General features: G+C 43.7%; 1 protein-coding gene across 5 annotated transcripts in view; it reads right to left on the bottom strand.

Moving 5' to 3' along the window:
* Positions 1–8,732: 8,732 nt before the first annotated feature.
* STN1 (STN1 subunit of CST complex) overlaps positions 8,733–18,788 on the bottom strand; it is a 40,723-nt gene continuing 30,667 nt past the window's right edge. For 3 of the 5 annotated variants that reach the window (XM_060104486.1, XM_060104329.1, XM_060104407.1), the window contains one exon: positions 12,596–13,347. In XM_060104486.1, coding sequence (XP_059960469.1) covers positions 13,190–13,347 — 158 coding nt within the window. In that variant the 3' untranslated portion in view covers positions 12,596–13,189. Of the gene's footprint in view, positions 9,437–9,588; positions 9,760–12,595; positions 13,348–18,788 lie in introns of those variants that run through there. The other 2 variants (XR_009533020.1, XM_060104606.1) reach the window with 2 other exon arrangements.

Genomic DNA, 18,788 nt, shown 5'->3' with positions numbered 1-18,788 from the left:
TCTCAAAGCGTGGTCCTTGGACCAGTAATTAGCATCACATGGGGAATGGTTAGAAATGCAAGATTTGGGGCCCCATCCCAGACCTAGTGAATTAGAAACTCTAGGTGGAATCTAGCAATCTGTATCTTAACAAACTCTAGTTTGAGACTGACTGCCTTAGTGGTAAAGCTATAAAAATGTGGGTCTCACCAGAGTGGTTCCCTTCCTTTACTGTCTGGATGCCTTTCAGTGCCATCAAATAGGGTTTTTTTTTGAGGAGGGGGTCCAGAATTTATTATTATTATTATTTGTAGAAAGGATTAGCCTTAAAAGAGCTACTCTGTCAGATAGGAATTTGGGCATTCACTTTGTAGTATATATTTCATTCTATATACTGTTTGATCCCCCCCACCCAAGCATATAAACTCTTTGTAATTTAAAAAATAAATTTAAATTATTTTAAATTGAGATTTGAATAAAATATTTGTGAAACCCTGAAAGCGCCTTATAGTTTTATGGAACACAGCTTGAAAATCTCTAGTTTAAACCACGTGATTGACAGTATGGGTCAGGATTAGCTTCAACCATGCATAGCAGTGTCTCCATGGCAACCGTCACCATAGCATCAGGCCTATGACAGAGGTGGTAAATGAACTTGTACAGAGTGGGGAGGAATGCGGTGTGGTATCTTCCTGGTCCCCCTTCCAGGAAATCCCAAAGACATGCCTTGCACCTTGATAGAGGAAGCCTGCAGGTAATGACCAGATGAAAATGACCTCTCTACTAAGAGCAGGCACATTTCCAGCATTCCAACATGTTTTCAGAATGAGGCTCTTCTAAACTCCCATGGGTCAGATTCGTATCAGCTTTGTTTCATCAAGCCTCACATGTTAACCTTACCTGCTCACCTTCCCCAAAGTGCAGAGGGTCTCTGTTCCTCAATGAGAGGAAGGGACTCCCCCTCAAGAGCCAATTGACCTCTTTCAACTTCAAGAAGAGGGAATACCCTTACAGTATTCTCACCCTACCAGACATGTAGAATGGAGAGAAAGTCCATCTAAAAACTCACCCCAGCTTCTCCTCCTTTCCCTGCCTCCACCCCAACAGACCCACTTGTGTTTTATCCACTGGGGAGCAGGCACTGGGCAGTACTTTTCCAACTTTAATGTGTACACAAGTGCCCTGGGGATCTTGTTAAAATGTAAATCCTGATTTAGTAGGTATTATGGGCTGAACTGTGTCTCCTCTAATTTCATATGTCGAAGTCCTAATCCCCATTACATTAGGATGTGACTGCATTTGGAGATACAGTCTTTAAAGAGGTAATTAAGGTAAAATGAGGTCACTGAAGTGGGCTCTAATCTAATATGACTTGTAAGAAGAGAACACAGACAGACAGAGGAAAGACCACTTGAAGACACAGGGAGAAATCAAAGAGAGAGACCTCAGAAGAAACCAAGCCTGCTGACACCTTGATCTTGGACTTCAAGCCTCCAGAACTATGAAAAATAAATTTCCATTGTGTAAGCCACCCAGTCTGTGGTACTTTGTTATGGCAGTCCTAGCAGACTAATATAGTAGCTCTGGGGAGGGAACTGAGATTTTGTATTTCTAACATGCTCCTGGATGATGCTGACGCTGCTGGTCCAAGGACCACACTTTGAGTAGCAAAAACCTGGAGAATCAGATTTCCTTTTTGTTTTATGGCATGGTCAGCAGCTTCCCAAATCACCTAGCAGGTTGGAGAGGAGGACACTTTTTCTCTAACTCTGCTTTCTTTAGGATGGATGAGGCAATTGTTCTCAGCCTTTTTATATTTGCAGTATTTCTGAAATATTATAAATACGGTGGCACCTTTCAGGGGATGAGTCACAGGTTAGCTTATGCAAACGAATGAAGTGGGCTGGATAAACAATAAGACATGATGGATGCAGTAGGTAAACTAGGGAGCTCACACCTCATCTAAAGTGGGCAGATCTACTCTGTCTCCAGGCCAGAATATGAGCTTAATGTGGTCAGATTTCCCAAAATTTCAAGAGAAGGTAGAAATTTGGATTTTTATATTAAATCTCTAGAATTTTAAACTTTTATTTATTCATTTATTTTGAGTAAATGAATTTTATTTTATTTTTTAAATTAATTTTTATTGGAGTGTAGTTGCTTTACAAGGATTTAAAAAAAATTTTTTTAAATGTTGGCAACTCTGTCAATTTATTTTTGAAATGTGAGGCAAAGAAGTCCCCTGAGGTCCTGGACATGTTATTGATCTATACCTTGTGTTGGGTCTTGTCTTATTTACATGTGTAAAAATTCATCAAGCTGTATGATTAAGACTTGTACAATTTACTACTTGTAAGCTATGCCACAATAAAATACCTGCATTGGAATGATGCACATCAACCTCAAGGTAGTTGTTACCTGTGGGAGTGGAGGCAAGGAAGGAATGGGTTTGGCTTTATCTGTATCTCTAACATTATGTTTCTTTCAAGAGAGAGAACTGAAGCAGAGATGGGAAAACATTAATCAGCTGCCTCATCTCAGTGGTATCTAGGTTTTCTGCTTCATTATTTTCTGTATGTTTGAAATGTTTCATCATTAAACATCTTTAATATTAAAAAAAAACCTGATAATACCAATACTGCATGGGCTAAACCAAATCCCTTGGAGGTTACTGAACCATATTCTCTTGGTCTTCCTCTGGGACCATATTGCTGTTTAGATAGGAATGTTTGCTGCCTTGCCCCAGATTTCCTACGTGCTTCAGTAAATACCTGCTCCCTCCTTGCCACCAGTGTGACATGATATCACCCCACCCACTCAGCCCAGCGTCCCATATAACCTTTATCATCAGAAATGGTGTTCTTAGTGCAGGCTCAGCTGTAGCAAAAATAAAATCTATATATCAGCCTAAATTTGAAGACACTGTGTTGAGTTCACAGTTCAGAGGCACCAGAGAATAGGCTTCTCTGATCATGAAAGCAGTACAGCCTAGTGGTTAAGGTCACTGGGTAGAAACCTGGCTCTTCCACTTACTAGTTGCATATACTTGGGCAAGATAGTCTTGGCCTCAATTTCCTCATCTGTACAGTGGGAATGATACTAGTACCTACCTATTTAGGTTTATGTGAAGATTTAAGTTGGTTGGGTGATTGGTACATAACTGTTCAATAATCATTAGCTATTATTAAGTACTTAACATTAGTGTGATTTTACTTTTTTTAATAAATTTATTTATTTATTGCTGTGTTGGGTCTTTGTTGCTGTGCGCAGGCTTTCTCTAGTTGCGGTGAGCAGGGGCTACTCTCTGTTGCGGTGCGCGGGCTTCTCATTGTGGTGGCTTCTCTTGTTGCGGAGCACGGGCTCTAGGCACGGGCTTCAGTAGTTGTGGCTTGCGGGCTCTAGAGCGCAGGCTCAGTAGTTGTGGCTCATGGGCTTAGTTGCTCCACCACATGCGGGATCTTCCCGGACCAGGGCTTGAACCCATGTCCGTTGCACTGGCAGGCAGATTCTTAACCACTGGGCCACCAGGGAAGCCCCTGATTTTACTTTAAACCTCTTGGACTAAGTCTGAGGTGAGGCCACAGTGTTAATAAATTGATATCTGACCACAGAGTCTCAAAGGGAAAATATTTTCAACTCTGATTCAAGTAGCAAATGAGATAAAATTTTGTCACGCACAGGGAAAGAGAATCACAGAGGCTCTAGGCTAGGTCATTTACTGGTTGCCTCAAACCTCAGGGCTGGGGCACCTGCTCCTCCTCTTGGATGGTGATGTTGCCAGGGCAGCCCGGCTTGTTGACATGCAGTTGCTGTTTGGGGCTGGTTGCTCAAGGTCATCCTCCCAGGACAGCACCCTGCCGGCGGTTCTGTGACCCAAAAAGGGCTTTAGCAGTGACTAATAAAGCTGTAAAGGATGCACACAGATCCAAGAAAATCCATTCCCTAAGGGAATATGATTTAAACTACTTCTCAGTTGGTGCTTCTTTGTCTTTTTAACCACAAGCATTAAGTTTTTCTGTTTGAAATTCTAGTTCTCCCATGCTGTGTTCTCCAGAGAGGCTGTTTTCTCTGGAAAATCACTGAGACACTACCGGTGCCTGGAATGGGGGACGGGAGCTATTTGCCTCTGAGACTGCGATTCCTATGTGGGCTTCTCCTTGCATTTCAGGAGATGCGCTCTTTCAGGACTTCTGCTGCATCCAGTTGAGAAGGCCCACAGATCTCCTGAGCAGACCTCTCTCCCTTCCATTCGTTTAAGGCTGCTGTGGCCATCACCGTGGTGTGTCTTGCGGACCTGGGAGTTACCCTGGCCTTTTCCACACTCCTTCACTCCTAAATCAGTTACCCATCTAAGGTCTGTTTCATTAATGTCTCTGTCACCTGTCTCCCTGCCACCGTCCCAGTTGAGGTCCTCACTACCTTTCCCTGGATCACTGCAGGCACGTCTCTCTGGTCTACCTGCCCCTGAGCCAGGTTCCTCTACTCTGCTGCTGAAATATTCTTTCCAAAATGTAAATCTGGTGCCAGCTTTCAGCTTAAAGTCCTTTAATGCTGCCCTTCTGCCCACCTACATACTGTTTCCAGACTAAATGTTCCCAGTACTGTCAGAATCCTGAGTTGCCAAGAAAAATGCAGGACTTCCCTGGTGGCACAGTGGTTAAGAATCTGCCTGCCAATGCAGGGGACATGGGTTCGAGCCCTGGTCCAGGAAGATCCCACGTGCCATGGAGCAACTAAGCCCATGCGCCACAACGACTGAGCCTGCACTCTAGAGCCCGCGAGCCACAACTACTGAGCCCACATGCCACAACTACTGAAGCCCGTGTGCCTAGAGCCCGTGCTCCGCAACAAGAGAAGACACTGCAATGAGAAGCCCGCACACCGCAATGAAGAGTAGCCCCCACTCGCCGCAACTAGAGAAACCCCACACGCAGCAACGAAGACCCAACACAGCCAAAAAAAATAATAAAATAAATAAATAAAACATTTTTTTAAATGCTCTAAAAAAAAAAATCCAGAGAGCTGGATTTTGGTGTGAATTCCCCATCCCTTTTTTGTTTGTTTATTTGTAGAGGTATAGCATTTTACACAATAAAAATTACAAAACACTGCAATAAATCTGCTACCCACTCCCTGCTCCCAATTCCCTATCTGAAGAGGCCAACCCTGATACCAGTTTCTTCTGTGGTCTTTCAAACACACACGCACACTACATTTTTTTAAAAAAATACAGATGGTAGCTAATTTTTTTATGTTGGTTTAATATTTTTAACCATAATAGTTTTAATATTTTTAAACCCAAGGGTCAAACAATACCATGTGCATCCATGGGTTTTAAGTCACGTAGGCATGTGCTTATGATCCACTTGACTGAAAGTTCCCTGGAACTTTGGTTGGAGCTTTGTCTTGGCATCCCCTCTACACCTGGCACAATGCCTTGCACACAGTTGGCACTCAATAAGTACACGGCCCATCCACTGAAACATTTATCAAGCACCACTCTGTGCCTACTGCTGGGTCCATCCCAGAATTCCAGGTGAACTGTGATGTGGGCAATCTCTGAGGGAACACGTGGGAACAGCTAGTTAAGTCTAGTTAAGTCCCAGAACTCAGCTGGCTATAGGTTCAGAACACGCCCACCTCCCATTTTTCCTGGTTACCTGGGTCCACAAGAAATGGACAGAAAAGGCAGATCACTCCCCCTCTCAGGCTCGCCCCAACAGGGTGTGTGCTTGGGCTGACAGCCCAGCCCCTGACAGAGTGCTGATACCAGCATTCTCAAGCCGGCTGCCATTCTCAGGAGCGGCGTTTCTATTTCTTGCCCTCCACCAGGTCAAGGCAAGCTGGGACTGGACAGAAACCACACAGGCTGCTTGCTGACTCTTCCTGAGGTGCTGGGCTGGGCTGGCTGCTGGATGAGTCAGGCCTTTTCAAGCTTCTTCATGTTGGGAGAAGACTCACTGTTCAGGTGGTTTGGAGCCTTCTGCTAAGTTAGATCCTCTTTGCTCACTTGCCTGTGGTCCAGGTCACCTCTGGCTGATCAGCGTACATGATGGTTGCAGGACACGGTGATATTTTCAGTTCATGATAAGATGGACCTCACTGAGGAAGCATAACAAACTCTTTATCACATTGCCCTCCCCCATCCTCTGAGGCGGTGATTTCCAATTGTTTCCACAGTGACGCAGCTCTGTGGGAGGGTCATGAGCAATTTCCCTGGAACCTTACCATGACACTGTACCTTTCTTTACCACTAAGAGACCATTCTGGAATGCAAGTGGGTGGGAATGTGACCTTGTTCAAAAATTCACCTTGACGTGATTCTAACTGTAGTGATATGAATCCTACCCCCAAAACTCAGATGGGTGAGACATCATATTCCTTTTTTTATTTCAAGTTAGCTGGGGCTTGGCGCCTTCATTCTCTGCTGGAAAGAAAATAATTTTGGTAGTAGTTGGGTGGGGCAGGCTCTCCCCTTCTCTAGAGATGCGTGAAAAACCATCACGTAAGAGGGTACGTGGTGCCTGGAAAATGGGTGATGTGTCCACTCTTCTAAGACCAAGCGTTCTGCTGATATCCCCAGTGTGTCCCTTTAGAGAAGGAGGCTTGCAGAAGCTTCCATTCCAAGCTTGGGAATCTCGGCTGAAGCTGGGGATCATAGGCCAAGGCTTTAAGTCTGCAAGAGACACTGCAAAACCTCTCCACAGAAGTCCTGCCAACCTGTCACCTGCTGCAGGCACCATGGGCAGCACATTCTGGTCTGCAATGCCTGGAGCCCACTAATCTCCAATCCCTCCCAGGCTCCAGGCTTCCAGAAAACATAAGCCAGCTTGTCTGCACAAACAACTTCTGGATTTGGCCTCCAAACCAAACCTCCCGGAGGCAAGGCTGGCCTCTTGCTCGGAAGAAGTAAAAGACAGGAAAAACAAATCCCATGCTAACAGCTCAATATATTATTCTGCCACCAAATTTATATTAGAATAGACTAATCATTCACAAATTTCAGTACATGAGAAAACTTAGTACTTATCACAAGTGAACGGTGCCACGTATCACAGCTATGTGACACTGCTGTTGCTTTGCTCTAAAGTAGAGCTTAAAAAAATGGAAGAATGCTCTGTCCTCACCCCTACTTTACTTCCTCCGTTCACTGATTGTCCTCAGAACAAAAAGGAAAAAGCTTCTCCCTGAGGATGCAATTTCTAGCCAAGAAGATTACCAAAATGGGTGTTGCCCAATGCCCCAATTAACTGTACCAAACCCCAGTCAATGATGAAAATGCAAGCATCGCATTATGATAATTAGGCTATGCTGATTAAAGTGGAAGCAGCATTAAGACCATTTCTATTACTAAAACTATCTTCTCCACTTAATTAGCACTTTCTTAAAAACATCCTTAGTTTTTCACATTTATCTGACTGGGGACAGAGTCACTGAACCAGAGCTGAATGGCGTCTGGTTTATGAGAGGTCTCAGTTCATAATATGGTGATTGGTTTTTAAAAGATTGCTGCCTTCATGTATTATATAACATTTGGGCAGGCATGTGTCCAAGCACTTGAAGTAGCAAATTGGGAACAATGGGGTTCGAGTTCTTCAGGATGTTTATTCCAGCTGTGTATTAGCTAGGGCCTCAGTGTCCGGCCTTGGACTGTTTCTGCAGCTGATACCGCTGCTAGAACATATGACCCGGGCCTCCCTCAGCCTCTGCTGGAAGCAATGGCTAATGTCCAGGGCACAAGGCATCTGTCCAAAGGTTGCCTGGAATGGACTGATGCTTGATGCCACTCATACCTAAAGAAGTACAAATGTAAACAAAACCCAGAAATGGTTTTTACCTGTCAGATGGACACTGATGAAAACTGTTGATAACACAAAGTGTGGGTGAGCTTGGGACTTCGTGACAGCCCTGACCACCAGAATGCCATGGAAGTGACACAGTGTGGCTTCTGGGGTTCTGCACAAAATGGCCACGCAGCTTCCGTCTGGGGTGTGCTCTTCCTTGGGATGCCCGCCCTGGGAACAGGGCACACTGTGAGGAATCCCAACCTAACCCACATTTCAGTGGTTTTGGGTATATTCAGGGTCGTGCATACATCATCACTACCTAATTCCAGAAAATTTCTGTCACCCCAAAAAGAAACCCTGTACCACCAACTCTCCTCCTGCCCCTACTAATCTATTTTTTGTCTTCATGGATTTGCCTATTCTGCACATTTCATGTCAATGGAATCACACAATATGTGGCCTCTTGTATCTGACTTCTTTCACTTAGCAAACTGTTTTCAAGGTTCATCCATGCTGTAACACGTATCAGTACCTCATTCCTTTTTATGGCTGAATAATGTTCCATGGTATGGATATACCACATCTTTTTATCCATTCATTAGTAGTTGGACATTTGGGTAGTTTCCACTTTCTGGTTATTAGGAATAATACTGCTGTGAACATTTGTGTACAAGTTTTTGTATGGATGTATGTTTTCAAATCTCTTAAATTCAAGTACTTTAAAATCACCTATTAATATTAAATGGTACATAATACATAAAAATTAAATGATACTGAATAATAACACATGATATATAATTTAAATAATTCTTATTCATTAAAGCAGCTTTCCTCAGAGCGGCAAACCTGTTCCCTTATAGTAATTCAGACATAATATGAAACACTGGGTAGACCGAAAGTCATAAAATGGCCCTATTTCAAACCCAGGTTTTTCACTAGTTTACACAAAACTTTCACCACATCAGTCTGAACTAATGAGACATCACTTTACTGTTTCTATCTAAAAAAAAAACTAGGGCTATTATGCGGTCTTCAAAATTCCTCTTTTGATGTTTCAAAGTAAAACTTATCTTTTTAATTTGACATACAGGGAGAGGCTGGAGTCTCTTCAGGAATTTGGGGTTTGATTTAGAATTTTTGTGAACACGTAAAACCTGGGACTGATCTGTTTGGGTTTACCTAATAAAAGTTCAATAAAAATAGGCTGTTTTGTTTTTTTGTTTTTGTTTTTAAATTCTGGATTAAGTAAAAACTCACTTATGTGGGAGTTTGGGAGCACATTTAGAGCCTCAATCAGTAGACTGCTGTGCAAACGAAAACTCTATTGCAAGGTTCTTCGGCCACAGACATGATTTCCCTTCAGGTTGGTCCTGCTTCTCTTCCCGGTGTCTGCTGCTGTCTTCTCCAGCAAGCCTCACCACGGTCTTCCTGAGTTTGCCTGTGTGCTTCTTGTAAATCTAGTAAGGAAACCATGAGGTGCCTTTCTGGGGGCAGTTGCTCTACAGGCCACTTGTAGAGAAGAGACCAAGCTAATAAAAAAGTGTGGATGTTTTCTCCAGTGGAAAATTACAAGTTTGTTTGGTTTTCATCCTTGGCACCAAGTCTTGGGTTCCTCATCACTGAATAGACTTCTTTCCGCTCGGCTTTCTCCCAGCCAGTGTCCTGGCACACTATCAGAGGGGGAAATAATTAGAAAGAAGTGTCTTAAAGGGATGAGAGGCATTGGTAGCTTACCAGATGGGGAACATCATGGATCTTCAAACAAACCCTCGACCAGACAGAGAACTATTTGTCTTCTCGCCTGCATTAACTATACACAGTGTTCACAGCTCCTGAAACATGTACGCACCGAGAGAGGGGGAGGATGTCTGCTCAGCTTCCCTCCTTTGCAGGGGGACCCCTTGGTTGCTCTTCGGTACATGAGCGGTGACCCAACTGTAGCCCCAGAGAGTTTTCCAAGAGCTTCCCTCAACTTCTCATAGTTCTTCTGTTGCTGTGGAGGAAAAAGTCTCATCGCATTCTTGGTTCACTCATGATTTAGGTTATGTGAGTGGGGGGTGGGAAGTGAGAGACGGCTTTGTTCTTTCTGTATAATGGCACTTGCTAATTGTAAAACTATCAAAGTATAGATATGTAGGTTAAAAAGCATCTGACATCTCACCTTTCAGGGGTAACAAGTGTGTCACTCTGGTGAGCATTTCTGGTAATCTCTGTTTGATGTGCATAATTATTCATATGAATTTATCAAATATATTTGTGAACATAGTGTTGTGTTCATCCAGAAGCTGACCCTGAGACAAGGATCAGAAAGGAAGCAATTCATTTGCAAGGTGCAGCAAAAGGTAATGGAGAGTGGGAAAGTAAGACAGGAAGGTAAGGTAGCCAATTAAGGGTGATTATCAAGTTAGCTGCTGCTGTGGGTAGATGGAGCTTAATCCCACAGAGAAACTCTGGAAAGTGCTGTAGAACAGGAGCCTCAGAGATATCTCAGTGGAAGGGTGAGGGAGCAGAAGTATTTATACCCCAGGTCCCACTGGCTGAGGCTGCCCCTGATGGGTGTTAATTCTGAGTACTTCCAGCCTGAACAGCCTTCCAAGACATTGGAGAAAGTCCCCCAGGAAAGAGAGGCAGCTATTAGCAGGTGGAGGGCAGCCAGACACACACATAGAAGTGGTATTGCTCGGAAGATGTGCCAGGCACTGTTCTAGGTGCTGGGACACAGGAAACAAAACAGAGAAAAAGTCCTGCCCTCATGGAGCATTGTTTCTATTAGGGAGAATAAATATTGAATAATAAGCAGGGTAAGTAAGAAACATACGGAATGTGTTCCACGGTGACAAGGAATGTGGAGAAAAATAAGTACTGTGGAGTTCTGGGGAGGAGGGAGAAGGGGATGGTTGCAATCAGCAAAAGAGGGATCAGGGCAGGCCTCACTGAAAAGGTGACACTCAAGGAATGACCCAGAGGAGAGGAGGGGGAAGCCCACCACATGGTTATCCAGGTGAAGAACATTCCAGGCAGAGGAAACAGCAAGTCCAAAGGCCCTGAGTCAGGAATGTCCCTGGTGTGTGTGAGGAACACCAGGGCCTGAGAAGCTGAGCAGAGGTGAAGGGGAAATGGCAGGAGAGGAGGCCCTGCAGAGCAGAGCCCTGGTGACACTGTGCTGCTTCAGGTGCCGGAAGCAGAGGACGGCAGAGCCTGAGTCAAGCTGTGCTGCTGTGCTGACAGTGAACTGAAGAGGGGCCAGGGGAGCAGGGAGGGCAGTAGGAGGCCCCACAATACTCCAGGTGGTGGCGGTGGAGGAGTGAGATGCTGCCGCCATCGTGCGCAGGTCGGATGTGGGATGTGAGAGAAAGGAGTCAACGGGTTTGGCCTGAGCGACTTGAAACATGGAGCTGCCTTTTCCTGAATCGGGGAAAACTTCAGAAGAAGCACGTTTGGGGTCAGGGGTGGTAGGGGGCCTGGCTTTGGGCATCTTATGTGTGTGATGTCTGTTGGACACCTAAGTGGGACTGTCAGCAGAAGGCCGAGTGTAGGTCAGAAGTTCGAAGAGGTCCGAACTGGATGTAAACTGGGGAGTTTGTCAGCGTACGGATGATCTGAGACTGGTTGAGATCGCCATGGGAGCTAGGTAAACAGAAAAGAGGCCTGGGACCAAACCCTAGGAGTGGAGTGGTCAAATGTATGTACGTGTATACACACTACATTTATACAGATGGATATGCAGAAACACGCTCTCTGTTTAGATATATACATACACACACACACACAGGTAGTTTCAGATCAGTGGTATTATATAAACAGATCTCAATTTTCTTCCCACTAAATCTACTGGGAATACTGCTCCATTAAATTAATGGCTGCATAGTATTCATAGTGTACATTACCATAATTAATTTTCCTCTATAGACAAATATTTTTCCCAATTACGGAATTTTAAATTACACAGCAATGGGCATCATGTGCATTCATCCTCTCTCATCTATGTGATCATCTCCTTGGGATAAACCCTAGAAGTGGGGCGGTTGTGGGCGAGGATGTGTCCTTTTTATGTTCTGATGCAAGACCCCTTCCTGGCAGCTCCAGTCATCTGAGATGTATTCAATATGGATCAGCTGCCGACCTTACGGAAGAACTACTGGGATGTCATTCTAGGTAAACTCTGTTCTACAGGGACCCTTCTCAACACGGGGCAGCTTTCTGGGTAATCGCTGTTAGCAACAAGGCACAGAGGTTTAGGTCAAGTCAGAAAAGTCCAAGACAGGAAGCAATCTGTCGGTACTAGCTTTTGGTCTGACATATGGAGCTACAGCCAATTTCTAAGTATAAAGCCACTCCATTTCCACACAGAGCAGAACAACGCGCCAGGCCTGCAGGCTCTCCAGCAGAGCCATTAAAAGCTTATTACATCAAGTGCAAATGCAGCAGCCAAAGGCAGATGTGCCTTTTGTGAAGTGACTGTAATTAACGCCAAATCTTTCTCCGAACTTTCTTTTCACTGGCTGGATTTGTCATCATCCTGTAAGAACAAGCCTATTACATACCTTGGATTTTTTCCCTTTACCTTGTCGTTCTGAGCAAAAGCATGACCCATCACCTGTCTGGGCAAATACTGAGTGTTTGGATGGTGTCAGGACGCCCTGCACGTTCAATGGTAACCTTGAAAATAACATCTACCATTGCCAAGTAATTGGTCAGCAGCCTCTGCTAAGAACTTCAGGGTATTAAGGGATAATGTATTTAGTCACAGTGTCCTCAAGCACAGGGAAATGTACTGAAAGACCTTCTGATTCAGAAGGAAAATAAGGAAAACGACAAATACAGAGCCATGCCTTGAATCCTGTTTATTCCCATCGATGGGCTGGTCTGTAGACAGAATTCAACCCAAGACTCTGGACCCATCACTGGTGTTTGACCCACAGAAATTGTAGGTCAGCGACACTCATCCAGGGAGAACGAGTCCTCTATAACAGGTTCTTAACCATCAAGATACACCAAGAAAGTACCTGATAGTCTGAAGTTTTAAAAAGTGTCTGAACTGGTGATCTGTGCAGGACAAGCGCCTTTTCCACAGGATGCCCCTTTACCACAACAGAGCCTCCAACCAGTTCAGCTATCAACACTGTTTCTTCCTCTTCTGCTCTGTGAGTGATGCTTGGTCCAGCCAGGAGGCCAATGAGGAGGGTTTTCTTGTATGTCGTGGCTGAGATGAGTCTTTTATCCCGGATACAGCGGGCAGAAGGCAGCCTCCAGAATTCATGCCAAGTTCCATTCTTCAAATTACCATATTTCATAGTTTATTATGAGATAATTGCCACCAGACCTATAAGCCTCAGCACCATGTTAAAATGAGAGCCCGGGAGTGAACGCCACCTGTTTTCTCCTCCTCCCCTGCTCCACTCGTGCTGCCTGCCGGCCTCTCCTCAGAACGCAGTGTAGTAGTTCTCTGTGGTGCTGACGATGTCACTCTGGTCCTCCAAGAGCTCCAGCACTTGCCGCAGCACAGTTTCACTCAGGCCTGGGCTGAGGCTCAGGCGAGCACAGGCCAGGATGTGCAGGAAGTGGCAGCCCTTCTCCACGTCTGCAGGAAAAAGGGAGTTGGCTAAGCTTGGACACACCTGTCAGACCCTCCTCTCTCTCTCCTGTCCTCTCCTCTAAATGGAAGTCCTTCTTCATAGTTCCTGGATCAGAACCTGCAGCTTAATAAGATCCCCAGATGATTCTTATGCACATTGAAGGAAGAGATGCACTGGCCTAGCTTATCAGTGAGAACGAACCAAAACGCCTGTTCTCAGGTCTGTGCCATGGACCACTGCTCAGGGATGCAGACCTTCAACCTTCCAGGATTCCCAATCAATAATTTTATACTCGTAACCCAGTGGGGATTTAGTGCTTGAGAGGCTTTTTTCTCTAATGAAGTTACATGTAGGAGCACATGCATTCAGTTCTAACCCCCTAGCTTCCCAGGCAGGAGCCCTCTTGTGGCTGACAGCAGAGCCAGCTTGCAGCAGCCTCCATATTCCTTCTGTAAATCCTGGACGGTGGGACTGCAGTGGTGACCTTTGGCCTGTTCTCACTCCTCTCTGCCTAGGCTTCCAAAAAGTCTGCCTGTGACAGCTGTATTCTAGGAACCTCTCACCCTCTACCCAAAACAAATGAGACCATTCGTAGCAGTTCAGGATGAGTGACCGCTTTCCTAGTTGAAATCAATGATTTGAAGTAGTGGTATTCACACTGAAGTTATGACCATTAGAGGATCATGAAATCAATTTAGTGGGTTGTGGTGAGCATTCTTTTCTTACCAAACAGACTAGAGTATGAGATTACAGAATGTATTGCATTTCAGGTATGATAAATATTGAGAAACTTTATATTCAACTATATATGTATATGTATAGTTGAAATAAAATTTATAATAAAATTATATAATTTACTAGGTGATGATGTAAAATTTATTTGTAACATCGAGTCAAAGTGAAACCTCATTCCTGGAAACAAACCCTCCCCAGTTTCCACCAAAACCCCATTCACAGGGCCAGGCCTCTCACAGCCGTGTCCCCAGCATCTGGCCCACTAGTGCCCTGCACAGTCACTGAATGTTGTTTTCAGATGATAAAATGCTTTAGGCTCCAGGAAAGTCCTCAAAGAGGGGTTGTGGTGATGGGCAGAGCATGGTTGGGATTCTGTGCACCTTTGTGGCTTTGGGCAAGTCACTGCATCTTTAAGCCTCAGTTTTCTGACCCATGGGGAGTGGGGCTGGGGGGCACCTCTGAGGTCCTTCCCAGCGCTAAGGGTCAGGGATGCTCACAGGCAGTGGTCCTGGGCTAACAAAGACTTGCAAATTCTGACCTCTAGTGGCTAGTCAACTCATTATTCCTCCCGACTGGGTTACTGTTGGGAAACTTGCCACCTCCCCTGGTCTCCATATTTCCAGGCTATTTCTTCAACATTCATTCGATCAAGATTTCCTGAACGGGCTTCCCTGGTAGCACAGTGGTTGAGAGTCCGCCTGCTGATGCAGGGGACGCGGGTTCGTGCCCCAGTCTGGGAGGATCCCACATGCCGCGGAGCGGCTGGGTCCGTGAGCCATGGCTGCTGGGCCTGTGCGTCCGGAGCCTGCGTTCCGCAACGGGAGAGGCCACAGCAGTGAGAGGCCCACGTACCGCAAAAAAAAAAAAAAAAACCCAAAAAAAACAGATTTCCTGAACACCTACTACATGTTCAGCGCTGAGCAAGGAGAAGCAAGTACAGAGTGCAGACAGAGAGCTGACTCTGGAGTCCAAAGGACCCGAATAAAAATGCTGGCTCTATGACTGGGGCAAAGTGGTCCGTCCAGGTCTCTCAGTCCGCATCCTCATCTGTTAAATGGGAAGAAAAGCACCCACTTCACTCGTGGTTGTGTGGGTGAAAGAAGACCCATGGTGGGGGCTTCTTCCATGGAGAATTACTATGATTCTATCATCATATCCATAACCTAAGAAGATGCACATAACCTTGTCCCTGCTCTAAAGAAGCTTTGACGCTTCACGAGAGGAAGGGTTGATGACGGAGGGTGAAGGACTCCAACCAAACTGGCCTTGCACACGGCAGAGAGGAAGCACTGGGAATTTCAGCACTGCTCGGCTTGTGATCTTAGTTCTTTTAAGACCTGGGTGCTCAGGCTCAGGGCTCAAGGTGACTTACAGGCATAAGTGGTCAGCAATGCTGACTGCCCCAAAGGCCTTACACTACTTCTTCACAAAGGCCATTCGAGAGTTCTCTGGTAAGGTTGTTCACAAAGTGACCTTCCATTCACGTGGGGAGGATTGGTGTTAGTTCTTTAAATGTTTGGAATTCACCAGTGAAGCCATCAGGTCCAAGGCTTTTCTTTGTTGGGAGATTTTTGATTATTGATTCAATCTCCTTACTAGGTATCTATTCAGATTTTCTATTTCTTCAGGATTTAGTCTTGGTAGGTTTTGTGTTTCTAGGAATTTCCATTTCACCTGGTTATCCAATTTGTTGGCGTACAATTGTTTACAATACTTTGTTATAATCCTTTTTATTTCTGTAGAATCAGTACTAATGTCCTCATTTTCATTTCTGATTTTAGTAACTGGAGTTTTTTCTCTTTTTTCTTAGTCTACCTAGCTAAATGTTTGGCAATTTTAGGGATCTTTTCAAAGAACCAACTTTTGGTTTCATTGATTTTCTCTACTGTTTTTCTATTCTCTATTTCATTTATTTGTGCTCTAATCTTTATTATTTCCTTCCTTCTGCTAGCTTTGGGTTACTTTCTTCTTCTTTTTCTAGTTCCTTAAATTGTAAAGTTATGTAAGTGTTCTTAGCTATACAGTTCCCCTCATACAAAGCTCTTCTGTGTCCTAGAAGTTTTGGTACTTTGTGTTTTTGTTTTCATTCATCTCTAAGTATTTTCTAATTTCCCATATGATTTCTTCTTTAGTCTACTGATGAAGAGTATGTTGTTTAATTCCCACAAATTTGTTTTCAGTTTTACTTCTGTTATTGACTTTTAACTTCAGAAGATGTTGGTCAGAGAAGATACTTTGTATGATATCTACCTTTTAAAATCTATTGAGACTTAATTAGTGGTCTCTCCTGGAAAAGGTCCCATGTACATGTTGTATGCTGTATGTATGCTGTTGTCAGGTAGTCTTTTGTGTGCGTCTGTTAGATCTAGATGATTTATTGTGTTATTTAAGTCCTCTATTTCCTTATCTTCTGTCTAGTTGTTCTATCCATTATTGACAGTGGGATACTGAAATCTCCAACTATTATCATAGAACCATTTACTTCTTTCAATTCCGTCAGTTTTTGCTTCATATATTTTGACGGTCTGTCATTAGGTACAAAATGTTTAAAATTACTATGCCTTCTGGCTGTATTGAACCTTTTATTAATATATAATGTCCTTCTTTGTCTCCTGCAACATTTTTTTTAAATTTAGTTATTTATTTATTGGCTGTGTTGGGTCTTCGTTGCTGTGCACGGGCTTTCTCTAGTTGTGGTGAGCAGGGGCTACTCTTCATTGCGGTGTGCAAACTTCTCATTGTAGTGGCTTCTCTTGTTGTGGAGCATGGGCTCTAGCTGCGTGGGCTTCAGTATTGTGGCACGTGGGCTCAGTAGTTGTGGCTTGTGGGCTCTAGAGCGCAGGCTCAGTAGTTGTGGCACATGGGCTTAGTTGCTCCGCAGCATGTGGGATCTTCCCAGACCAGGGATTGAACCCATGTTCCCTGTATTGGCAGGCGGATTCTTAACCACTGTGCCACCAAGGAAGCCCTCTTGCAACATTTTTGATTTAAAGTTTATTTTGTCTGATATTAGTATAACTGCCCCTGTTCTCTTTTGGTTACTATTTGCATGGGATATATTTTTCTGTCCTTTCACTTTCAACCTATGTGCGCTTTTGGATCTAAAGTGAGTTTCTTGTAGTTGGCATATAGTTGGAATTCTCGGGGTTTTTTTTTTTTTTTCAATCCATTCTGCCAATCTCTGTCTTTTGATGGGAGAGTTCAATCCATTTACATTTAACCTAATTACTGATAAGAGGGACTTACTTCTGACATTTTGCTATTTGTTTTCTAGATGCCTTATAGCTTTTGGTCCCTCAATTCCTGCATTACTGTCTTCTTTTGTGTTTAGTTGATTTTTTTAATAGTGAAATGTTTAAAATTTCCTTTTGTGTATATTCTAGAGTTATTTTCTTTGTGGTTACCACAGGGATTACATTTAGCATCTCATAGTTATAACACACTAATTTGAATTTATTCTAGTTTAACTTCAATAATATATAAAACCTCTGTTCCTTCTCCTTTGCAGCTCTGTCCCCACCCCTTTCAGTTGTTGATGTCACAAAACCACAACTTTATACACTGTGCCCAAGAACACAGACTAATAATTCTTTTAAATGTATTAGGCTCCTAAGATTCTTGGTTTACAGGGTTTTTTTTCTTTTAGCATTTTGAATATACCAGCCTACTGCCTTCCAGCCTCCAAAGTTTCAGATAAGAAATCTGATCATCTTACTGATGTGACAAGTTGTTTTTCTCTTGTAGCTTTCAAGATTCTTTCTTTTGTTTTGACTCTCAAAAGTTTGATTATAATGTGTCTTGGTGTGGTCTCTTTGAGTTCATCTTAATTGGAGTTAACTGAGCTTCTTGGATGTTTATATTCATGTCCTTCATCCTATTAGGGATGTTTTCAGCCATTATTTCTTCAAATATTCTCTCTGCCCCTTTCTCTCTTCTTCTGGGACTCCCACAATGCATATGTTGGTCCATTTGATGATGTCCCACAGGTTCTTTAGGTTCTGTTCACTTCAGATTCTTCCTGCTCAAATCTGCCTTTGAATCACTGGTAAACTTTTCATTTCAGTTACTGTACTTTTCAGAACTTCTTTTTGGTTCCTTTTTAGTTTTTGTATCTCTTTATTGATATTTTCTATTTTGTTCACCCATCATTTTCTTGAGCATCTTTAAGACAACTGTTTCAAAGTCTTTGGGTAATAAATCTGCCATCAGGTCTTTTTCAGGGACAGTTTCGGTTGCTTTTTTTCCCCTTTGAATGGGCCATAGTTTCCTGTCTCTTTGAATGTCTTTCGTTTTTAGTTGAAAACTGGACATTTGAATCTAATAATGTGGTAACTCTGGAGATTAGATTCTTCACCTTCTGTGGTGTTTGCTGCTTTTTGTTATTGTTTTTTTATTTATTTATTTTTTGGTTGTTGTAGGCTATCTCTGTGCCAAGGAGCAGCCTGAGATGGAAACCTAAGGTCTTCTCAGGTCTATTTCTGAGCCTGTGCCTTTCCCTGGGCATGTGTGGTCACTTTCTAATTTTCCCCATATATGCAGGTGCTTTTGAATGTTCTAGTCTCTCTTTTCTGGCTCCAAAAGGGGTAAAAAAGAGAAATGAAGGGGTTTAAAAAAAAAAAAGGGTGCCAGTCTTTTAAACTCCCTGGAAGTCACTTCAGCTGTTGGGTGAGGAGCTTACAACAATGGGAGGAGATACAGCAATGGCCACCCA

The sequence above is a fragment of the Mesoplodon densirostris genome, chromosome 1 (assembly GCF_025265405.1).
Source record: "Mesoplodon densirostris isolate mMesDen1 chromosome 1, mMesDen1 primary haplotype, whole genome shotgun sequence".
Taxonomy (NCBI): domain Eukaryota; kingdom Metazoa; phylum Chordata; class Mammalia; order Artiodactyla; family Ziphiidae; genus Mesoplodon; species Mesoplodon densirostris.
This window is presented reverse-complemented; position numbering and strand designations above follow the sequence as displayed.